The following is a 25388-nucleotide window of genomic DNA, read 5'->3' on the forward strand; positions in this document are numbered from 1 at the left end:
TCGATTCTCTGGCCTTTGAAGAATGAACACGGCGTCGAGAATAGTTTGGCACTAGAAGGACGGCATAGTACTTCATGAATATCATTCATACTCGTTGTAAGGGCTTCAAGCTTCTCCGGCTCATACAACGATGCCGTGCTGCCTAAGAATCTTCATATCATATTCCAGACACTACCATGGACAGAATTCAAATTTCCAAGATCCTGTTAAAATCAAGACTCGGCATTGCTTTTCAATCTATCCATTTGTGTTCACAAGCATGCCCGAGAACTGTTTGTTCAGAGCCCATTGCTTTCACCAGACTACTGCTTGACTGTCTCTTGGGTTGAGGTTTTTTAATCATACTGATTTTCATCTTTTACAGGATTTCATTGAAGATATAAATGTAAAGTTTTTCACTATAAAATTCAAACTCAAAACATGACATGGAAGGAAGTATAGAGCAGAAGACATGATATGGATTTCTATATTAACTTATCTGAATCTCCGCATTGCATTATCGAGCAACTATCTTCCCTCCTTCACCGGAACGAAGCCCTATAGTTCTCTCTAGCCAATAATAATCAGCCATCAACGAACAAAAGAATAGACTAAAAGTGTCTCTCGGCCAGAGATTAGAGAGTGCGAACAAATGATCGCCGATCAGCGAGCGAATCAGAAGCAAGGCTCGAATTCATTAGAAACACTCCAAGTACTGTTTTGGGGCGGCCGGGTGGATCCGAAACAGGCGCGCCAAGAACTTCTTATCGGTGAAAGAGACCATACACACGACGGAGAAGCTGGCGGTGCAAACCCCGCTCTCTCTCAGCCAAGCGCAGAACCTGTGTCGGCGCTTCACTCGGCCCTCCAAGTCGTAGCAGAAGAAAGCCGGGAAGCGGTGGAGGTAATCCACGGAGGAGCCCATTTCCCGGCACAGAAAGTCGAGTTTCTGCTCCAACTTCTCGGGGCTCTGACACACCGTGAACGGCGCTCTCCTTATCAGCAAGCAAATGTCCGAGTGTTTCATGCCCATTCGGGCAAGGCAATCGAACCGCTCCATCAGCTCGGCGTGCGTTCCGTGCAAGTGGTTCAGTACCTTCGCGGCCAAGCCATTCTCGCCGAAACCGATTCCTTTCAAGAAATCTACTCTCCCGGTGTTGTGATGGACAGCCCGAGAGGACCCGATCCTCTTCAGAGCGTCTGCGAACTCTTTATCGACGACTTCGTTAGGGCAAACCGTGGGACTAACGTACGTGGTCAATAACCGGCCGTTCGAACTGCTAATCTTTTCAAAGCACCATTCATGTAGTTCCAAAGATTTCATGACATTAGGTAGATTGGCCATTTTATTTATTCCAAACACATGAGGGTACTTTTCCCTGACTCGTTCCGATTCTTCAGGGTCAATTCCAAAATGCGTTAACAATCCCGACACCGATATCACCCTCGTCTCCAAGTCTGCGCCCAAAATCTCGGGACACCGAAGAAGAAACGAACCAGTGTTGACTTTTCCGACCCCGAATTCGATGAAGTATTGAACTTTCTGAGCTAAGACCTCGTTGGAACATTCAACAAAATGCTGTTTGTTTGCACACATTAGCTCGCCGACCTTTCCTTTCTCACAGCCTAAGTCGTGAAAAACCCTAACTCTACAACAAAGCTCGTACCAAGCATCCACATTTCCCTCAACGCAGTTAAACCCGTCGTTGAATTCCAAGAATACTGTTTTCAGATCGTAGACAATAGAGTCGACTTCACCGCCTGATTTGGGTTCGGAGCTCAGGAAACGAGGGTAAGCCAAGCAAACACCGACCAAACAGAGACTATCGATTTTATATCTGTCTTTCAACGAGAAAAGCCTATCGGTTAACACGTCCGCGACGTTCCTGAAAATCGAAACCTCCTCTTCGTAAAGCTTACCCAGCCTATTCCATGGAAACCCGAACTGGGAGAGCGCACAAGCAGCGCTGACAACATTCCCGTCCTCCGAGAAGAAGAAGATCCTCGGAGGCAAGAACCTATGGACATCGCTGTAATCGATCCCAATGCTTTCGAGGAAAAACTCGAACTCGTTGATGGATTCGTACCTCAAGAGCTTCCTAAAAGTCCTCGAGAAAGTGCGAGCGGAGAAGCGAACCTTGCGGAGGAGATTGGAGAGGGAAAACGGAGAGTTGTTGGCGATTTGCTCGGCGAAGAGGAAAGGAAGAGACTTTGTGGCGTGGAAATACTCTCGCAGGGCCTTTTGGGCTTCTTCGATGGCAACGCGTTCGTGCTTCAATTTGATTCTGTTGATGAATCGGATTGTTGGAAGTTTTCTGTTTTTGGGATTGGCTGTGGAAAAGAAAGGGAAGCCAGAGAAGAGGAGAGCGGTGCTGAACGAAGGCTTGTTGAGCCTCGGAGGCATTTCAAAGATCAGGCTTAGTCAACGTGTCCATCCTCTTTATACATATTCTATTGAAAAATTATACAAAATATTCAGTTGAAAATCATGGCGTACAAACGGCCACCATTGGCTACCATTTAGCCGCCAAGGCTTTACCACCGGCTTAATGGTAGCGGTACTACCGTTAAGCCATTAATTGCTACCGTTAGCTTAACGGTAGCGGTAGCTAACGGAAGTGCTTAACGGCTACCATTAAGCCGTTAAGAAATAAAAAATTAAATTAAATTAAATTAAATTTTCAATTAAAATCAAAAGGATAAAAATGTAAGACTTTTGATAAAATGGACTGATATGTAAACATATACAAAAAATTTGGTAAATAACGGACAAAAAATTTCGGCCTTTGATTAACCAACGTATACAAAATCAATGCCTGAAATTCATTCTTACAATTTTTTAACGTTACAAATCAATTGAATATTGCATAACGGTACAATTTGGGACCACTGGCAAATGTAAATCGGTACCCTTCCGTTGACATTGGCTGACCATGTCTGCCACTACCGCATTTAATGGCTTAATGGTAGCCATTAAGCCGCTTACACGCGGATGGATGGACGGCTACCATTAAGCCAATACCATTTGTCCTGCATGAGTTGAAAACTTAGTTTGAACTTTGATTAAAAGAATAGTGGGTCTCAATTTTACTTTTAAAATTACGCCCTTCTTATGTTGTTTTTAAAATATCCGAGTCCTCGGAAAATTTATGAAGCAATACTCTAGTTCACTCACTTAAAAAAAAACAAAAAACAAAAAAAAAACAAAAACAAAAACAAAAACTTCAAATTTTATTTTATTAAAAAAATAACTCATAGAATTCGTAATAAATTAATTTACTTTTTAGTTAATTAATTTATAGGAAGTTTAGAGGATATTTTTATAAATAAAAAAAATTAAAGAAATAATTAATTACAATAAATTCTTAAAAATTTATAGATAGATTAAAAAAAAAATTATTAACAGTTGACATTTAAATATTTTTTAAAATTTCTAGGAATTTAACTATTTTACAAATTTATGTTTCAATCAAATCACTACTCAACCAAATTACTCTATTTTTTTACAGTAAAGTTATCTATCCCGACTTTAATGCTCACGACTTCTCACGACAGAGACATTAATTGATATTAAATTTTTACTGTTTAAATTTTTTTGACAGTTGTCACAACTTGAATGGATCGTCAGCATCGTGAGAGTCGTGTTAAATAGCAACGCTCATTTTTTTAACAATTGTGGGCCCACAATATCATCACTTCAAATTTTGTCAATTGTCTTTTATCTTCGTAAATATCATTGTTTGTATTTTCTTTCCAAAAAAAAAATTGGATACTCAAAAGTCATCTTATGTCTTGGTTATGTTTTCTTAAAGTCATTCTAGCGGCCAGATCTTAAACTTTTTTAAGACTGAATTTTGCTCATGGAATATACACATTCCAGCCAGAAACGGACGATTTTTTTTTTTTTTTTTGATAACCGTGGTATCCGGGTGAGACCCGACTAATATCCACGAGGCCCTAGCATTATCGACCGGGAGATTACCCCAGTGGCCCCAATTGTTGCGTCCAGGGGTAATCGAACCGGGGATGTGCAAGATCCCAAGAATCGCCGTTACCACTAGACCAACCCCTTGGGGTTCGGACGAATTTTTTTTAATCCAAAACGTCTGATATTCAGCTGCAAAACTTATAAAAAAATAAAAATAAATAAAAAGGCACTTTTGAACAAGGAAAATAAATTCTCTAGATTAAAACATGCAGCAGTATGCATAGCTGGAGTGAAGGGCAACAATTAGATACAATGATGCCTTGGCCGGCAAACTTCCCAAATGCCCGTACAGACATTTTACCTGAAAAAAACTCAGGCTCATCAAAGTTTACGATGCATTCGACGAAGATAAAACAATAAAGTTAATCTAGAACCGCTCGAGATAGTGTTTAGGAAGAGCCGGGTGATACTTATAAAGGCGCCGAATGAACTTATTCTCGCTTAGATTAACCGTGTACGGAATCGAAACATACTTACCACCCAAACCCATCTCTCTAATCCAAATAAGTACGCCCAGCCTGCGTTTAATCCGGGTATCCAAACAGTAGTGCAAAAACTTCGGCCAAGCAACGAGTAACTGCATAGGCAATCCTGTTTCCTGGCACAGAAAAGTTACCTTCTCTTCCAAGGTATCCGGGCCTTGACAAATAAAATCCGGCGCTCTCTCTATCATCATGCAAACATCCGAATGCTTGAAGCCCAAGCGAACGAGGCGGTCGAACCGTTCTTGCAAGCTATTTCCGGAGCCGCGTATCCGCTTCAAAACCTTCAGGGCCTTCACGTTCTCGCCGAACCCGGATCGTCTAAAGAACTCGAATTTCCTCTTTCTCCTAGACGAACAGTGTTTCCAAGCTTCCCAGAAGGCATCATCATCGCCCTCGTCAGGGCGGTTGAGGGAATAAGTTTGTAACAACTGACCGTTCGATCTCTTGATCTTGTCGAAACACCATTCGTGAAGATCCATCGCTTTCATGATATTGGGCAAATTACCCATTCTATTCCGACCCAGAACGTAGCTGTACTTTTGGGCCACGGACTGTATTTCATGTCTCTCCAACCCGAAATGTTCTAGAAGACCGAGCACCGATACCACCTGGGTATCTAGATCGAGATCTAAAAGCTCCGGCCTTTGAAGAACAAACATGGCAATATCTATACTGTCTCCAACTCCAAATCTTCTGAAGAGCTCTAGCTTTTGCGACATAGCTTTAATGGTGATATTAAGATAAATACCGATGTTGTCGATCATCAAATCCACAACCCTTGTCTTGTCGCAACCAAAATCCCAAAAGAATCTGACTTTACAGCAAAGCTCGTACCAAACATCTATGTTTCCCTCGACACAGCTCTCAGCGCCAAGAGCTGTGAAAACTCTCTTCAAGCACTGGAAGATCTCGTCAGAATCTCTGTAAAACTCGCCTTCTAACTCTAACAGACGAGGAAAAGCTAGGATAATTCCGACCAAGACGAGTTTATCGAGACCATACCGCTCTCTCATCGAACACAGCCTCTCCGAGAGCTCCGCCGGAGACTTTCGAAGGACAGACGCGTCGCCGGAGCAGAGTTTACCGAGCATCGTCCAAGGGAAGCCGAACTGGGAAAGCTCCACGGCAGCGTCGAGAGCCGTACTGTCCTGCGAGAAGAAGAACGTTTTCGGGGCCAAGAATCGGTGGACCTCGGATTTGTCGACCCCTATACTCTCGAAGAAAAACTCGAATTCGTTAATGGGCTCGTACCAGAGAATCTGGCGGAAGTTGGCGGGGAAAGTCTTGTTGGAGAATCGGATCTTGGGGAAGAGCGTGGCGAGGGAGAAGAGGGAGTTTTTGGCGATGAGCTCGGCGAAGACGAAAGGAATGGACTTCGTGGCGTGGAGGTACTCTCGAAGGGCTTTCTGGGCTTCGGCGAGAGCTGTGGCTTTGTAGTCGCTGTGGATTCTGTTTATGCATCGGAACTTGGGAAGCTTCTTCGAGGCGGTGGAAATGGCAGGTGACGAAGAGAACCCGCGGCGAGATAGGGACGTTTTTGCTGCTTCTCTCAAGCAGAAAAAAGATTTGGGATTGAAGCGTGGCATTTGAGTTATGAAATGGTGTGGATTTAGGGTTTTAGGGTGGTTTTAGCTTTTAGGAAGAAGAAGAAGAAGACATTTTCTCTGTTCTTCCTCTTCCCCTCCTTTTTTTTCCTCGGAGCTCTCTTTATTTTCGGTTTTCCTAAATGTAAATTTTTAGCTTATTTTTATATCTAGCATTAACCACACATTAACTTATGTTTTAGTGCTCATACTCCATCTTCAATTTTATTAATTTATCGTTTACTTTTTGTAATATATCGTGATAAATTATGAAAAATTGTGATATCCGCGAGATATGAAAAAAAAAATTTTGTGATAAGTGAGGTATTATAAAAAAAAAATATGGCAGAATTTTTAGTATTTGCTGAATTTATGAAAAATAAAAATATTTGTGAAATATAGTCTAACTTTTACCGTGAGCTTGCGGTAAGCGAGATTTCGTGCGGTATTTGCGAAATTTTAAACCTTGGTATGAACTATGAAGAAAAAAAATCTTATATCAATTAGTTAATACATTAAAAAATTATAGCTAAATTATTTTAATATTAAAATAATAACAAAATAATTTGCGAGGAGCACTGAAGAAGAAAGAAGATAAAAGAAGATAAAGCGAAAGAGACAGGGACTTGAGGGTGCGAAAGAAGTGAAGTGTCGTGTTTCATCTTATTTAACCGTACAAAGCTCAAACAATTATTGAGCGTATAAAAAATAAAAGGAAAAGAAAAAATAAACCTTATATGTCGTATTGTATTTGGATAAAAACCTTGTGAATAGTGATTTCAGGATTAGCTTACGTGGCGTATTATAAATGGATAAAAAAGCCTTATGAACAGTGATTTCGGGGTTCTGATTTATAATATATTATAAATCTAGCATGAACCATACATTAACTTACGGTTTAGTGATCATACTCCATCTTAAATTTTATTGATTTATCGCTTATTTTTCGTAATATATCGTGATAAGTGTCAAAATTTTATCGCGAGATATAATATAAATAAAATATGCAGTATCTGCGAAATTTGCCAAAAAAAAAATTGCGATATCCATGAGATATGAAAAAAAAAATATTTGTGCGGTATTATAAAAAAATATGGCAGAGTTTTTAGCATTTGCAGAATTTGGAAAAAATAAAAATATTTGCGAGATATAGTCGAATTTTTACCGTGAGCTTGCGGTAAGCGAGATTTCGCGCGGTATTTGCGAAATTTTAAACATTGGTTTAAACTATGAAGGAAAAAAAACCTTATACCAAATAGTCAATACATTAAAAAATTATAGCTAAATTATTTTAATATTAAAAAATAATTTATGGTGTATTATTTTAGACTATTTTCTTAAATATACTATTATAAAACTAAAATTTTAATATTAAAAATCTAAAATGACCATTTTACCTAACTCTCTCGAAAAATATTATATATTTAAATATTATATTAAGAAAAGGACATTTAAAATTAAAAAAAAAATCACATTTTTGTTGTGAATCTGTATATAAAATTGGATACGAAAGAATATTCAAAATTCAAAATATTCATTCATACTACTTTCAGCCTGTTTGGTGAACAATTAATGGCTCATTCTTATTAAAATATTGTTTAAATGGAATTTTTTGTTTTTTAGGGATAAATTTTCAAAGTACTAAAACCATTTAAAATGGCTTTTAAATGAGAAAATCACCATTATTTAAATTATGGTATGGAGGTAAATTAAACTCATTCAAAATGGTGACCATTTATTTTTAACTGATACCGCCTAACATCCACCTATCGATAGTTTTCTTCCATTGACATATATATATATATATATATATATATATATATATATATATATATATATATATATATATATAAAAAATAAAATAAAAGTAAGGAGTCTCTTCCAAAAAAATAAAAATAAAAACCCACTTTTATGTTGGCTTTTTATGCTAGACTTCTGAAACCTTCATTTATTTCTCTTGACTAACAACATGAAGTCGGGTGAAGCTAACACTAATAAATGGTGAAGAACACTATTCTTCTCTTTTCAACCTCATCTCTACAATTTTTGTCCAAAAATTACTCCGAGAGCAATAGCACGCCTTATAGATCGATGCAAAGAGAGACATCGACCTAGAAAAATTATCCACCATATTTGGAGACGGTGTTCAACGCCGACGTCTGTGTGGGCTATCTAACCATTGATTTTATTGTGCGAATCTTGCGGGTCCAACACGGCAATACAATTTCACCTTTTATTATGTTATGTAATGATTGTTTGAAGATTTGTGATATGGATTCTTTGATATGATTTTCGAATTCGAATTTTCGTTCATGCTATTTTCATTGTTTAGATCTAGGTTTAGATTTATTATACTAATTTCATATCATATGTGGGAAGCCTATAGGCAAGCATCGCAACACTGATTTTGGTCTTTTATTATGTCAACTATTTTTTGTTTATTCGACTCATGGCTGATTTATAAATTAAAATTAAAGTATTTTTATTTCAATGCTTTTATTTTTTTTTATTATATAAAAATCCACATTAGTAATTAGTTAAATTATTGCCATTCAAAATTTAATTAATTCTACTTATATAAATCTATAAATTTTTGCAAATAATAGAAACTACTAACTATTCAATAAATTTATTAAATAGCATGCAACAATGTTTGTACAACCTAACGCCAATTTATTTAAGAGATTTGTAAATACTTAGCCCAAATAGCCTAACTCTTATAAAATTATAGCCAAACTATTAGTTTATTTAGGAAAATAGCCCAAACTTAAAATTAACATTGCAACATTCCAATTATACCCCTCCCTCTACGTAAATACCCAAACTCATCATAACCCATATTCAAAATTACAAACGCCCAAATTGAATTACGATTTGGACAATTACAAACCTGGATTTTCACGATTCACAATTACAAACTTCCGGCGGTGATTTTTCTCCGCGTGAAATCTCGGGCAAGCTTGTAGACATTCTTCTCCCTCTCGATCGTCAACCTCAACTGTAGCTCCACCGACGCCGGAATGACCGTCGTCATCGCTCCAAAAAACCCTAGCTCTCCGTCGGCAATCGATCATCGACGAAGCCTGAGAATCCGGAGAAATTTCACCGTCGATCTCTGCATCGCCACCGCAAATTCGAGAGATTGCGAGTTCAGCAACCTGAACTCTCCGCTCGGACCGAGATCTCCGTCGGCTTGAGAACTTGCCGGAGTGTTGCAGAATTATCCATAACTCCTCTGATCCGATTCCGAGCGTGTCTCAGTGAGTTCAGTCTCGAAGTGTCGCTGACCGACGCCGAGATTTTGCGGAGAGTTCGTTTCCATGAAGGGGAGAAATTGAAGATTTGTCAGTTTTTCGATTCCTGAAGAGATTTCTCTGGTGAGCCAATTTTTTGTAATTAATTAACATGTGACTTCAGATAGGATTCGTCTTGCAATTTCAAAGGTGATTTCTTCAGATTCCTCAATTAGCTTTTTTTATTAAAAAAAAAAAAAAACGATTTCTCAAATTTCTTCTCATTCCTAGTGTTCCGGTTCTTCAATTTATTTTGTTTGGCTTGGCATATGAACACGACACAATACAGAGCTCTTTTATGTGTACTTAATTTAAAAATGTATATAAGGCTTGGTTCAGCGATCCATCGGTCGAACCATAGACCTCTGAATCGCCACTGCATCGAAGATTCACGTCGACACCGTTGCCCGCGCGGAGTTCTCCGACCGCGTCGTCACCGTCGTTGCGCCCACTGGATCGGAGTCAGTTTGGCGGGGGAAGTTCCGGCTAACACACATATTTTATGGTTAATCGGTTAGATTAGCTAGAAAATGTGCTAGCAATTCTGTTGTTGAAAGTGTTTGTCATGTAATTTTCTAACAAATATGTAGTAAATCAGATTTATAGTTATATTTACCATAGAAACAAATTATTTACTCAATGGTTAATATGATTTACTGTCGGATTTACTGTCCTCGATTGTTCACGCCTTCACGGAAATAATTAGTAAATTGTATTTACTGTTAGCTTAACTAGTCTTCATCTTTGATACTTTTCCTGTTAGATTAACTAGAAAATGTTATGGTTAATATGTAAATGTACCTAATAAGATTTATTGTCGTTCTTGTTACGGTTAATAAGATTTACTGTTGTTCTTATTACGGTTAATAAGATTAACTATTGTTCTTGTTACGGTAAGTAAGATTTACTATTGTCCTTGTTACGGTGAATAAGATTTACTATTGTTCTTATTACGGTGAATAAGATTTACTATTGTTCTTGTTACGGTGAATAAGATTTACTTTTGTTCTTCTTACGGTAAATAAGATTTACTATTGTTTTTGTTACGGTAAATAAGATTTACTTTTGTTCTTGTTACGGTAAATAAGATTTATTGTTATTCTTGTACGGTAAATAAGATTTATTGTTGTTCTTGTTACGGTAAATAAGATTTATTGTTATTCTTGTTACGGTAAATAAGATTTACTATTGTTCTTGTTACGGTAAATAAGATTTATTATTTTCTTGTTACAGTAAATAAGATTTACTATTGTTCTTGTCACGGTAAATAAGATTTACTGTTGTTCTTGTCACGGTAAATAAGATTTATTGTTATTCTTTTTACGACAAATAAGATTTACTGTAATTTTTGTTATTGTTAATTGGATTTACAATTTTTTTTGTTGTGGATGAGATTATTTACTATGATAGTTAATAATATTAACCTAAGGGTATTATTGGAATATTGGAATGTTGTCATGATAAATTGGCTATTTTCCTAAATATGTCAATAGTTGGGCTATAATTTTAAAGTAGGGGTGTTGTTTTGGCTAGTTGTTTAGACGGCCCTTTATTTAATGTCCAATTCAATTGACAATTACCGAATGTCCATTTCTTAATTTTCTGTTTGAATTGCAATTTTTCAAGTATCTTCCTAACGCCATCAATTATCTTGTTTGAATGGCTCGTTTGAATGACTCGTTCATAATGATCCAGTTTGAAATGAGCAGTTTGAATGGTACACCAAATAGACCAATTTTTTTTTAAAATGATCATTTTTACATTCAAAATTTAAATCTAAAAAATTGAACTTTGTTTTCATAGAGATATCATATCAAACGACCAAAGAGCTACTATACATATACATATACGCACACATGAACTAAGCTAGAGTACTCTTAATTCTTAAAATGAATAAATAAAAATTAACGTGAATTATCTAAAGTGTAACTAACTTTAGAATCATAACAAAATTATGAGCATCAAGACGTTTATATCGATGAGTGTGATTCATTCACACAAAACCCGACTATTTTAAACATAAATTAAAGCTAGTCTTTAACTTATTTGATAGTTTTTTTTGTAGTTTTCAAGATTTTTTCGGTTAAAGAGAGCAAATATAAGATATATATATATATATATATTATGTATATATATATATATAGAAACAAAAAGAAAAGAAAAAAAATGAAAGGCATGATCATGCTAGGTTTTGAAAAGTTTGTATATATTTAGATCTCATTCTTATCCTTTTTATTTTTTATTTTACAAGAAAAGTGTCACCTAGACAAAATTGACTCCAAGAGTAAGAACAACCACAATTAAGATCATTTAATACTAGTGTTCGGTCAATTCTCGTGTGGCTTTACCTAGTTTGAAGATTCCCGTGTTATTAGGTTGCTTCAAGCTCAAGTCAAGTACGTTGGAGACCTTCTCACCTTTTCCTAGTGTGAAAACTCGATAAAATATGTTTAATAATGAACTCGGAGCACCATAAGGCTTTTCACCACTCGCTCTCCACTCGATTTAAACGAGGGAATGGGAGTCCAAAAGTCTAATGTTAGGGTAGGGGTCAAAGGGTAGGATAAGGTAACTTTTTAAGTAGCTAAAACGTCACCCTGGTGACTCAAACTCACCAAATAAAAAAAACTCTCACTTTTCTTGTAAAATAAAAAATAAAAAGGATAAGAATCTCCCTTTAATTAATATTAACTCTTATATAAGAAAAACTGAATCAAATCCAAACGAGTACCCTAACTTCAAAATTCTCAATTTTGAAATAAAAATAGCCTTAAATTGAAATTAAATAATAAAACTCATATCTCCCAAGAGATGAATTCATTAGTTGTTCGAATTACAACTCTGAATCTCTGCTCGAATATGTGATTTTAATGACTATCAACTGTCGATTTTTACCTATTTGCTTATTTCTGTATTCTTCACGATTAAGAGACTTTTTTTTTAAAAAATAAATTACATATATGGCGCGAATGAATAAAGATAATTGGTGTTTACATATAAATATTATAGTCAACGTCAATAAAATGAGGATTCGTGGTACTGTTGTCTATTTCCGGGTATGAACTCGACATTTTTGAAAACCGAAGGTTAAACTCGACATTTCACTAAAACACAAGGTATATATGTGTCATTTTCCCTTAGTTTAACTTTTTGTTTCATGCTTGTTTTAGCTAGGTTGCTCTGTATAGTTTGTTTTGTTACTTGAGGACAAGCAACAATTCAAGTTAGGGTGTATTTGATGAGTGTAATTCATTCACATGAAATCCGACCCTTTTATACGAAAATCAAAGCTAGTCCTTAAGTTATTTGATAGTTTTTGGTAGGTTTTAGTATTTTTCAGGTTCAAGAGAGCAAAGAAGGATTACGGTACGAAAACGAGCAGAATTTGAGCTTAAGAGCCCAAGAAACGACCACTGAGAATTAAAGTCAAACCTGGAGAAGAAGTCAACAAAAGCCTCGCGCTCGCGCAAGATGTAGCGCACGATGCGCTGGTAGGCATCAAAGGAGTGTGACGCGCAGGACTCTCCACGCGTCGTGCAACCCATTTGCACGAGGTACCCAAAGTTCCAGAGTCTAGCGCGATGAGCGGGCTGACCCCTACGCGTCGCGCGAAACGGTCGCGCAACGCGCAGGATGAAGGATCAGGATTTTAAAGGAGCTCATTTTGAGCTAATCTTGACACTTGGATTATAGCCAACGGTTCAGAAGGCTCCGAAAATATTGTTGGAATTGATCTAAGGTTAAGAAAAGATTTAACGCTTCGAGTAAGCGGCGGAATTTAAAAATTTTCTTTAAAACAAGTAAAACGTTTTTACTAACATAGACAAAGAGCAAGTACATATAAATTAAAACTATAAATGAGCATTATATGTTTACTAACTTTTGAGAAACTTGAACGTTGAGAAGCCTTAGAAAGGTTGAAACGTTCGTCTCCACTCGCAGCACGTCTCTCTTCTTTCCTCAGGAACTCGAGCAACCACGAAAGTTTCTATCACAATAATCACTCGAGAAAGAAAGGAATTAGTGTGTGGGCACTTTTAAACACGACGACTCAAGAACAAGTCTTAAAGTCGAAGAGCTAAAACACTAGGTCAAATGTGGACCTAGGTGCCAAAACCAAAAACGAAAAGAACTTAGAGAGAGAGGAGTTGGCGGCCACAAGGTCTAGAGAGAGAAACTCTCAATCTCTAACTGATGTGGGATGAATAAAATGTGAGGAATGAGGGCTCTATTTATAGGAGAGAGATTACCTTCAATAATGTAGTTTCCTCTTCTATAGAATATCACATATTCACGAGCAAATATTCCCTCATTCTCACTTATGTCACATGGCCAAGGGATGTCTTCTAGAAGCCTTGGATTTGTTTCCTCTTTTTTCTTGCTTCTCCCTTGACCCATGTTGGCCGCCCACCTCACTTTCCTTCTAGAGAAAATTTGTTTTTTTTTGCAAGTATCTTCATACATTAATGCACAAAATTGGTTCTCTTCTCTGGGTTTGGGCATGTAAGACCTTCTAGAAGGGCCTTCTAGATTTTTCTTCATTTGTTCATGACAACATAAGAAAAGCCCATTAAGAATTTTCAAGTAAAATTCTATGAAATGAAATTAATCCACAAGGCCCAATAAACTTGTTATGGTCGAGTGATAATATGTCATCATATGACAATGTCAAAAAATTTATTGACATTCATTTCGTCCTATGTCCAAAAAGACAAAATTACTTTTTTGATAATTTTTGTAAAACTTGTCTCGTTCTTGTTTTGACTTAGCTTCTAGTTTAACTATTCCTACTCGATATGATTTATGACAAGTGACCTCATGGATCCAAATGAACAAAGCTTGAGTTAAAATACTTGGACTCAAAAGTTCACAAATCCTTTTCCAAGTTTAGTTTAATGTCAACTGACTCCACTAAAGAATTGACATTGAGAATCTCTCGGTTCAAATGAATTTATTTTCTACTCAAGAATTCAACTAAATTGTGATGAGTGGATCCACTGAATATTATCTATGTTTACCCTTCATGAATATCATCAGCTAGTCGGGATTTACAAAATTACCATTTTACAATTCTAGCTGTTATTTCCTCAACTCCTTTGTCGCTTGTGAATAAGTTAGAAACAATGTATTGGCGAGGAGCTAACAAGTCACATTGATTCATCCAAAAGAGTCATGACTCAATTTGCACACTGGCCAGTTCATTTATTTACATTCCAAGGAACAAAGCATGAGGTGATATAAATTGCATTTCAGCAATTTTGTACATGAATTCCATATCTATGAGATCTTCACAAAGTTACTCATGTCATCTTCATAACTTAGTACTTCACCAATAGGTCCTGTTAAGAATCACATAGTGAACCCGAACTCTGACTTTCTCAAATGAGAATACGTAAGCTATGAAATGACATGTCTCATTTCAGGATTGAGGTAAGCATGATGCAATTCATACGTAGTGACTTCGAGACATAAGAGGTTAAATGGTTTGTTCTTATCTTGTCTCTAGAAGTGCACTAGTCAATTCAGTACCTTCGGAAGATACCTAGAAGAACTATAGAGTCTCCAACTCTCAATGTCCCATAACCAGACATCATAGATTCTCCTAACAATCGTACTGAGATCAATAGTCATTTGATCCTTAGATTGCGAATATATTGTTTTAAGCAAACCATGAAGAGTTTGTTCATGCAAATCTACATTTGTCTCTTCATATGTTGTTAGGTTTGTTTATAGACTAAAGACTAAGGTTTTATCATAAAGCTTCAGACAAGGAAGGATGAATGAACGTTTTAACTTTTATTAATAAATAAGCAATTACAAGCAAGAGTCTTCGTGAGACTTTACTACATCAAATATACAAAAGTAAATATTACAACTCTTCTTGTGGGCACCATTGACAACAAATATGGTATCTAATGCCATTAGATCCTAATCTGGTCCAAACATCATCATCTAGACTTATTAGCAAAAAGACCAAGTTTTTGGTGCTCTTGAGAGCCATTGAAGAAGAGCTTGTGAGTGAAGAAGAAGAAGACGAAAGAAGAGGAAAAAGTGACAGTCTCCTCTACCACCATCCTCTACCTCATCTCTTATTACCTCTTCAACTCCATCTTTTCTATTTTCTATACTTCTAGTTCTACTTGCTTTCTAAGACTCATTGTGATTTTGTTATTTTGGAGTTTTGAACTTGCATTTGAGTATTGTTGAAGTTTGATTTAAATTTTGAAGTTTATTTGAGTAATTGTGGATTTGATAAATTGAAGAGATTTGTTTGTTTAGCTTGATTGTGATGTCTATTTACTTGCTTGCTTTGTTAATTACTGTTCTTATTATGTTGATTTGCTTATTTTCTTGTATAAGTAGTTAAATCTTGAGTAGGAACACGATGTAGTCTGTGAATGAGTGTTTGTGTTTGTTCATGGATTAGGATAGAAGTGAGCTTCATGAGAGAAAAGAAAAAGTAGAATTTCATGGGTTGTGGTTGTGTTTATCTTCCCTAGTTAGCTTCGCTACCTAATTAGTGAGTGTTTTTGCAAGTTTTGAAACCGAGAGGTAAAAGAAATGTGAGATCTACCCAACTCATCATTGATCCACCTAGGTCTATAGAAAGTCTAGGGAATTGGTGTAATTGTTAGAACATCGGTCTTAGTGGGGTAGGTTGTTTTAATAGAGTCATAACTGATAGGTGTAAGCTCATCAATCTACGAGGTCACTAGCGACTCGAGAGAGGCTTGTGGATAAAACCGAGAGGTGAGATTAGAACCCTTTACTTTTCATTGTTTCATTTGAACTCAATAGCCAACGCTGCCAACCGCAACTTGAAACCAATGAAGTCGTGTTCTTCGTCTTTTAATATCGTTTGCAAATCGTTTTAATATTGTTTGTTTGATATATTTGAGCTCTAAACCATTGAAAACCCCCTTCATTTTATTTTATAGTTTGAAATTCGAGAATAGAAAAAATTTGTAAAAATCTAGTATTTGTAACTATCTAGCCTTCGAGGGATCGATACTCGTGCTTTTGCACGCTTTACTACTTGATAATACGTGCACTTGTATATTTAGTGTTTGAGAGAAATCTCATCGCAAATCAATCATCTTTGGGAATTGTTGGCAATGACTTCAGCCCCTTGCAATCATGCCTGCGGCTCCAAAGGAGGATAAAAATAACTTAATTTTAACATGTGTGGTGAGTGTAGAGCCGAAGGACAATAAAAAGCATCATAGCTCGGCGATAGATGTGCAGTGGACAACATCGACAATATAGCGTGGACATGCCCGGTCCAATCTTTATACAGGTTAGGCCATTGCCTAAGGCCTCATAAAAGCTTAATGTATGTGGAGTCGTCAAATCACAAAATTCAAAGACCAACAGTTTTACGTCTTCATTCAAAATCGAATAGAAAGGGATTGCAATATTGTGCATTATGAAACTACGGTGATCGAAGACTGGAGTGAAGGAAAGAGTTATGGGTTTTTAAACTTTGAGTCAAAATTCAGCGAAAAAATAATAAATGGAGAAACATGAGGCAACTAGAGTAAGATACATATATATATATTTATTTTTTTGGTAATTTATTAGACAGTTGTAATATTTTTCTGATTAATGATTATACTATTTTTTTTACTATATCATTAATTTTTTTAGGCCTAATTTTTTCGTTTTCGCATTAAAGCCTTGGTATACGTTGGATCGGTCTTGAGTGTGGATCGGTGATGGTCGGCATGTGTCATCGACACTAATTTGGCATATGTTGTTGGCGGCAGTGGCAAGCGTGGGTTGTTGTCGACATCCAATGATGAGATCTATGGCACGACAATGTCGAGGTTGGTGGTGCGACGTGTGTTCGATCCGCCAGATCCAAAGGCTTGGGGTTACAATTGTCTCAGTAAAATAAATCTTGTTTGATTTTTTATGTATTCGATGTTATGAACTAACACTACTTTGTTCAGGGTCAATAGACCGCGATTAGCATCGTGGTCGTCTAATTTCTACTCAAATGTTCAATTTAATTTAGCTAAGAAAAAATTGTACAAAATAGCTATTTGAAACTAATTGATTAAGAAAATAGTCAAAGTTTCATATTTTCAGTAAAGTAGTCAAAGTTACGCTGTCAAATATTTTTCGACACAAAGATTATAATTTTTGACAATCATTATAAGCAATATATCATTTTCAAAAAGTGCATATATATCTCAATTTTGCCAAATTACCCTTTAGTTAATTACAAAAAGTGCATATATATCTCAATTTTGCATAATGTATCAAAGAGAAACCAAATTGGGAATAATGTTCGCTCGCGTAAGCCAAAGCTAACAAATGCCTCTTCTTCCCAGACATCTACTGGGTCTCCTTTCTCGTCGCTTCTCTTCTTCTTCTTTTCCTCCGACCGCCATCGCCGCCACCAAGAAGAAGAGGGTTCGGAGATACCCAGAGTTCTCGAACATTCGATCGGAGTACAAATCCCGAGCCGTGGAAGAAGCCCAGAAGGCCCTCCGAGAGTACCTCCACGCCACCAAGTCTCTGCCTTTCGTCTTCGCGGAGCAGATCGCCAACAACTCCCTCGTCTCCCTCTCCAAGCTCCTCCAGAAGCTTCCCTCCTCCACCCGCGCTTTCTCCAGAAGCTTCCAGAACCTTCTCAGGTACGAACCCATCAACGAGTTTGAGTTCTTCCTCGAAAGCATCGGAATCGATCCCAGCCATGCCCACAGATTCTTGCCACCGAGGATCTTCTTCTTCTCGGAGGACGGGACTGTTCTCTGCGCTGCCTGTGCGCTCTCTCAGTTCGGGTTTCCATGGAATAGGCTCGGAAAGCTTTACGAAGAGGAGGTTTCGATTTTCAGAAACTCCTCGGCCGTGTTGATCGATAGGCTTAGTTTCCTGAGAGACAGGTATGGAATCGATAATCTCTGCGTGGTCGGTGTTTGCTTGGCTTATCCGCTTTTGTTGAGCTCTGAATGTGAATTCAGCGGCGAAATCGACGCTGTGCTCTGTGATCTGAAAAAGGTTTTTGCGGAATCGGAAATAGGAAGCTGCGTCGAGGGAAATGTGGATGCGTGGTTTGAGCTTTGCTGTAAAGTAAGGGTTTTTCACGATTTAGGCTGCGATAAAGGGACGGTCGGGGAAGCCATGTGTGAAAACATTCTTCTTCTCCGGTGTCCGAGAGATGTTTTGGCCCAAAAAGTCGACTACTTTAGGAGGTTTGGGGCGAGTGAGATCGACGTTGGAACGTTGCTCCTCCGAAACCCTGAAATTTTGGGTCTCAAATTGGACGCGCTGGTGATATCAGTGTCGAGATTATTCGAGCACTTTGGATTAGACGCGGAGGGGTTTCGGTGCCTGAAGGAAAAGTACCCTCATGTGTTGGGAAGGAACAAAATGGCTAACTTACCGAATGTGGCCAAAGCCTCGGATCTACACGCTTGGTGTTTCGAGATAATCAAGAGATCGAACGGTCGGGTACTGGCCACATACATCATTGCCGCCAAAGCCGAAGAAGAACGCGATGACGAGCTTGTAATCGGGTCGGTGAAAAGCTCGCCTCTTCGAGCGAGCAAACTCGATTTCTTGAAAGGGATCGGGTTCGGAGAGAACGCCGCGACCTTGAAGCTCCTCGAGAATCTGCACGGGAACGGCGCCAATCTACGCCAGCGTTTCGATTTCTTCACCGGACTGGGATTCAAACACTCGGAGGTTTGCTCGATGATAAAAAGAGCGCCGCACATAATGTGTCAGAACCCCGAGAAATTGGAGGGGAAAATCGAGTTCCTGCGGCAAGAGATGGGGCGTTCTCTGGATTTCGTGGTCGGGTTTCCGAGGTTTTTGCACTTCGATTTGGATACGCGGATTAAAAGGAGGCATAGGTTTTACGTTTGGATGAGAGAGAAGGGTTTGTACACCAAAAAGTACTCGATTTCGCATATGCTTAAAAGCAATGAGAAGAGCTTTGTGGAGCGTCTATGTAGGATTCACCCAGCTTCTCCAAAACAGTATTTGGAGTGCTTTTAGAGCATTTTACTCAGTGCAATGCTTAACATTCTAAGAGCAGTTTTGGAGGAGAGTTTTGGTGTTTTGTTCTTTGCCTAACCAGTGATGTCATTCAGTTTCTCAATTCAAAAGATGGTTGTACAAATATATGGGTTGATTTTAAATAAATAAATAACCGAAGGAAAAGACTAAAGAGAAGTAGTTATATTTAACCAATGTTTTACGTGCCGGCGAAAATCGACGAAGACATGTTTTATCGTTTTGCCGTTGAGTGTCATTCGAAAATCGGCGAAACGACGTGTCTCTGGGTTCGAAAATGACGCAAAGATGTCGTTCTTGCTAAAGACAAAAAAATGAGAAAAAATCGGTGATTTTTGTGAAAAATCGGGGAAAAGGGTTTTCTCTGGTGACATTTGTTGCCTGAGAATAAGCGACGGAGAGCTTTTGAACGCCGACGAGAGTCGACAATATTCGACCCAATAGTTGTCGTTTTGATACGTTTCAGTTCAAAAACAACAAAAAAATGGGCGAATTTTGTGGGGTTTTTTTTTCAAGATTGGGGTTTTGTTTTTAAGCTAAGTAGAACCCAGATTTGGTTATGTATGTTTTGAAAAGAGAAAAACGATGTAGAGAGAGAAACAGAAGAAATATAGGGAGAAAAATAAAATATTAAATTTATTTTTCCAATCTCTTCTCTCTCTTCCTTTCAATACCCCACCATTAACTCCACATATTTATTATTTTTAAATCTCTTCAGTCCAGTAATTGATAATGAGTTATTGAATATTTTTTTAATTATTCAATTCAAGTAAAACTCAAAAAGGCAAGTAAATAGAAAGAAAGAAGGAAAAATAGGAGTAGAGAGAAAGTGATTTTGTTCACTTTATTTGTTAGAATGCAAAAACTTTTTCTCTCCGTACGACTCTGAGATGTGCGAGCTCGTGAAGGGCCCTTTCTAGTTTCACCGGAACCAGGGCTACGTTGGGACGCCTTTCACGGTGGTCCCTGGGTCGACCTCTTCAGTACCTGTGTCCTAAGGTCCCATGGCCTTGAGGGCGGAAGATGAGGTAGATGATTTTGTCCCTCCTACAACGTCTATTTTGGAATCAGAGCGCCTCCCAGCTCCTCCCACCCACACCACGAAGTCTGGGGGAACTCACATCCTCCTGGCCAAGATGCTCGACCGCCGTCCTTTGAGTAGAGGAGTCATCTCCTCGGTCCTGAACAGAGTGTGGAAAACGACGCTGAGGGAGTTTTGACTTCCTCTTTGAGATCCACCAAAGGGACAGCTAGGGCAGGTAGTAGGGTTTTGTTGCCTGGTAACTCCCTTGATGATCATTCCCTAGTTGGGCCACTCTTGACAGGCCCATTCACTCCCGTTGGGCCAACTAATCTGTCTACCTTAAAGAAGGCTCATTTGACACCAAGTGGAGAATCTCAGCCCATGTTCAACACAGAGGCTAAGTCACCAAAAGACAGATTGGGCTCCAGCTCATCTACTCTTAATGAGGTGGAGGTCAAGCAGCTATCGGCATCACTCCAACAAAATTTGGGTGTCTTCTCCTCAGGGACGATTCCGGACTCGTCGAATAAGGGAAAGCGACCGAGACAGGCGAACAGGAGCACACACCTGAATAGTCAGGCTAATGCCATACTGCATGGGGAAAAAAAGAGGAAAACCAACCCGGCCAGCGAACCCGGGGGGGAAACCGGAGCAGAGCCCACCTCAAGATGGATTGTTAGTGCACCACCGACCAAGACAGTTTCTCACGAGGGAGATTCCGTGGAGGTCCTTTCTAATATAATATCGGCGCCCCCCGCTACCCGGGGCGACCAGAAGCAATGATCGGCATCGTGTGGAACGTCCAAGGGCTTGGCAACCCAGGGACGTTGGAGACCCTACAGGTCCACGTGAAAGACTATTCCCCCCAGTTCCTTTTTTTATCTGAAACAAAGCTCACTAAGGCCTCGGCCGAGAGACTGAGAGTGAAGCTAGGCTTTGGAGGGTGTCTTGCGGTGGATCGAGTAGGGAGAAGTGGAGGTTTAGCTCTTTATTGGAAAGATGGTGTCGATGTTCATGTGGGATCATACTCTAGATTCCATGTGGAAGTAAGATTGAAAGAGGACGATGGAAGTTTTTGGAGATTCATGGGCATTTATGGGAACCCAGATAGCTCTCAACGTAAACACACGTGGGAGCTGCTGAAGAGGGTGTATGACCTCTCCTCCGGGCCTTGGATGTATGGAGGGGATTTCAACGAGATCCTTTACAACCATGAGAAATGCGGGGGAAGTCGCAAAAGTCCGTGTTATCTTGAGGAGTTCCGACAGGCCCTCGATGCTTGTAATTTGGAGGACATCGGCTACACCGGGGACCCTTTTACATGGAGACGTGAAACGAACGAGGGTGCACGTGGGAGAGACTGGATCGATGTGTAGCTAATAAGAAGTGGATGGATATGTTTCCTTCAGCGAGTGTGCATCACCTCGATTTTTGGGGATCGGATCACCGTCCTCTCTTGGTGCTAACAGACAAGGATCGGACACGGCTCAACCAGCCTTCCCCGGGGGCAGTTCGCCGATTCAAGTTTGAAGCGGCATGGTGCGAAGATGAAGAGTGCGACAAGATTGTAGCTACACATTGGAAGGACGACGCCCGAGAGTCGTTGGGCCATTGCTCGAAGGCGCTGGCGAGTTGGGGGCGTTCAAAATTCTGAGAGTTACGCAGAGGTATAGCTCGGCAAAGGGCCATTCTTGAGAGACTCAACTCCTCGTTCTCGGCGTTCGATGCGGAGGCAGTGCGGGTAGAGGAAAAGAGACTCAATGTGCTGCTAGAAAAAGAAAACACTTATTGGAAGCAAAGAAGTCGCATATTGTGGCTCCGAAGTGGAGATCGCAATACAAGCTTTTTCCACAGAAAAGCGTCGATTCGGAAGAAGAAAAACACTATTGTGGGGCTCCGGGACGAGGGAGGAGTATGGACTAGTGATCAAGGTCGCATCGAAGGTATCATCTCGAAGCACTTTCAAAATATGTTTACTTCTTCTAACCCCCATGCTAGTGTTGTTGGTGAAGTAATCAGCTGCTTATCCCCGTTAATATCTCCCGAAACCAATTCGTGGATGTTGAAAAGATTTACGGCGGAGGAAGTGAAGAATGCGTTTTTTGGCATCGACCCTTCTAAGGCACCAGACAGAGATGGCTTCTCAGGACTTTTCTTCCACAAGTTCTGGAACACAGTGGGTGAAAGCGTGACGAAAGTGTGCCTTGGAGTTCTTAACGATGGCGACGAGCTAGGGACGTTGAATGAGACGGTTCTAGTGCTGATTCCCAAGATCAAATCCCCGGAGGATGTCCGAGACTTTCGACCGATAAGCCTCTGCAATGTCATGTATAAAGCGATATCCAAATGCGTCGCTAACCGGCTTCGCACAACCATGGGGGGAACCATCTCGGAGTCTCAAAGTGCCTTTGTGGGAGGGAGACAGATCTTCGATAACGTCTTGATTGGCTTCGAAGGCCTTTACACCATGCGGAGAGACCGCTTTGGGAATGGGAAGTGTGGCGCTCTCAAAATCGATATGTCTAAGGCATATGACCGGGTGGAATGTGACTTTTTGGAGGCGGTCATGCTCAGGTTGGGATACGCGCCGGAATGGGTCAGCCTGGTGATGAAATGCGTTACATCCGTTAGATTATGCTTCGCTATCGATGGAAGGATGAAAGGAAACATTATTCCACAAAGAGGCATCCGGCAAGGAGATCCCCTATCCCCGTTCCTGTTCCTTTTCTGATCAGAAGGCCTTTCGGCCTTGTTCCGGAAAGCCGAGGAAGGGGGAAGAATCTCGGGGCTGAAGTTCGGCACGGGGGGAACTACCGTCACTCATCTCTTCTTCGCCGACGACAGTTTCATTTTCTTTACGGCGAAGGGATCGGAAGGAGGAGAAGTGAAGAAGTGTCTGGATACGTACGCTCGTGCGTCGGGTCAGGTCATTAACTTTGACAAATCGGAAGTTTGGTTCGGAAAGAAGGTCAAAGAAGAAGTGGGGCGCTCATGTGCAACGGTCCTTGGAGTCAAGGTCACGGAGGGACACGAAAGATATTTGGGGCTGCCAATGACCATGGGCCGATGCAAGGCGGAGGTCTTCAATTACATACGGGAGAAAGTTTGGAACAAGGTTCGGGGATGGAAAGGATCCTTTTTCTCCTTCCCCGGAAAGGAGGTTATTATCAAAGCGGTGCTTCAAGCGATTCCAAGCTATGTGATGAGCTGTTTCATCCTCCCCAAAAAGCTAATCAAAGACCTTCACCGCATGGCCGCCAACTTTTGGTGGGGAAGTACCGAGGAGAAGCGGAAGATCCATTGGGGGAGGTGGAGTAAGCTTGTAGCCCGGAAAGAGGAGGGGGGCCTAGGTTTTCGACACCTTGGGAGTTTCAACCAAGCGCTCTTGGCGAATGGTGTTTGGAGAGTGTTAAGGTTTCCCTCCTCGTTGGCGGCTAGAGTCCTCAAAGCTTGTTACTATCCATCCTCGACCATCCTCTCTACTACCAACATGAAATATGCTTCGAGCACTTGGAGAGGCCTCATGTGGGGGAGGGAACTTATTCTTAAAGGCTCCAGGTGGAGAATTGAGGCCGGGTCCTCGGTGGATGTGCGTTCGGGCCGTTGGGTTCCAAGACGGTCGGGTTTCGGATTACGGGACCCCACCCTCATTCCGGAGGGCACGACGGTGGCGGATTTGAAACTCCCGGGAGGAAGTTGGAATGTCCCATTGATGCGGTCTTACTTGAACGATGAGGATTTCGAAGACGTGATGCGAATTCCAAGTGGCCCGGTGGGGGTCCCCGACATTTTGTGCTGGCACTTCACTAAGGATGGCGAATACTCCGTGCGCAGTGGCTACGGGGTGGCGCGCGAAGCCGAAGGAAGAGAGGGCTCGGCAAATCCTAGTGAGACGGAGAAATGGTGGACGGGGCTGTGGAGGCTTAACATTCCGCCAAAATTGAAGGCTTTTTTGTGGAGGGTGGGGAATAATTGGCTCCCTACGGCGGGGAACCTGGTGCATAGGGGGATGAGTGTCGATCCTAGATGCTCAAGGTGCAACGCGGCCAAGGAAGACGTCTTCCATGCACTATGGGGTTGCAGGGTAAGTGCGGCGGCGTGGAAACTCACCGGATGGTGGAAGATGATTAAATCGTGCTTCGCCGGTGATTTAGTTGCCTTCCTCATCTTGGTGAAAGCGGCGATGTCAGTCCCGGATTTCGAAGTCTTCGTATCCATTGCCTGGGGCTGTTGGAACGACCGGAATGATGAACTGCACTTTGGACGGCGGAGTTCCCCGGCGGACCGCATCAATCGAGCCTCCCATTACATCGTCGAGTTCCGCCAAGCATCCCTCACCAAGCGCCCGGGGAAGGACGGACCCAAGAAGCCAGCACGATGGACCCCGCCCCCCGATGGGGTTACGGCGGTCTATGTGGATGCGGCGCTCGCGCGGGATGGCGGTGTCGGCGGATCGGGAGGGGTGCTGCGCTCCTCCGGAGGGCAGATACGGGCATCGCTCATCGCTCCGATCAACGGTCGCTTTACGCCGCTCCTGGCCGAACTGACAGCGATTTTGGAAGGTCTCCGCGTCGCTAAAGATCTGGGTTTCTTGAACCTGCGTATACAATCCGATTGCGCCACCGCATTGAATCTTCTAAACACTCTTTGGTAGAAGAAATCATGCGTTTATCTGTGTATTTTTTATCAGTGGAATTTTGCTACCTCCCTCGATCTTGTAATATGTTGTCCCATTTTTTGGCGAAAAAAGCCCTGCGTTTTTCTGAGCGAGTCGTCTGGGTGGAGGTTGTTCCCCCGGAGATCGCAGACCTCTGTTTAGCCGAAGAGCTTTAATACAATCTCCTGGTTCCTCCCAGGATTTCTCAAAAAAAAGAAAGAGAGTGCCCGAAGCAAACAAAACTAATAATGTGTCGATCATTCAAAGTTACTCAATTGAGAAAATTGGAAACATGAATATATTTTATTTTTGTAATTTAAATTATGTTGTCATGACTTATTCAAAATAATTCA

The 25388-nt window shown here is 40.3% G+C and overlaps 2 protein-coding genes and 3 pseudogenes across 2 annotated transcripts; 3 read left to right on the forward strand and 2 right to left on the reverse strand.

Moving 5' to 3' along the window:
- Positions 1-445: 445 nt before the first annotated feature.
- LOC149400587 (transcription termination factor MTEF18, mitochondrial pseudogene) lies at positions 446-2397 on the reverse strand (annotated as a pseudogene).
- A 1740-nt stretch (positions 2398-4137) lies between these two features.
- LOC149400588 (transcription termination factor MTEF18, mitochondrial pseudogene) lies at positions 4138-6195 on the reverse strand (annotated as a pseudogene).
- An 11402-nt stretch (positions 6196-17597) lies between these two features.
- On the forward strand, positions 17598-19677 carry LOC149400589 (transcription termination factor MTEF18, mitochondrial pseudogene; annotated as a pseudogene).
- Positions 19678-21157: 1480 nt separating this feature from the next.
- On the forward strand, positions 21158-21754 carry LOC149400590 (uncharacterized). The gene has a single exon (XM_089610456.1). It carries the CDS (start codon positions 21158-21160, stop codon positions 21752-21754), a length of 597 nt encoding a protein of 198 aa, XP_089466582.1.
- A 14-nt stretch (positions 21755-21768) lies between these two features.
- LOC149400591 (uncharacterized) lies at positions 21769-25211 on the forward strand. Its single transcript, XM_089610457.1, has 4 exons — positions 21769-21932; positions 22044-23062; positions 23114-24979; positions 25069-25211. Exons 1-4 carry the CDS (start codon positions 21769-21771, stop codon positions 25209-25211), a joined length of 3192 nt encoding a protein of 1063 aa, XP_089466583.1.
- Positions 25212-25388: the final 177 nt, after the last annotated feature.

Source organism: Urtica dioica, chromosome 4 (genome assembly GCF_054948205.1).
Source record: "Urtica dioica subsp. dioica isolate 48M chromosome 4, U.dioica_male_clone48M_v1_H2, whole genome shotgun sequence".
Classification (NCBI taxonomy): domain Eukaryota; kingdom Viridiplantae; phylum Streptophyta; class Magnoliopsida; order Rosales; family Urticaceae; genus Urtica; species Urtica dioica.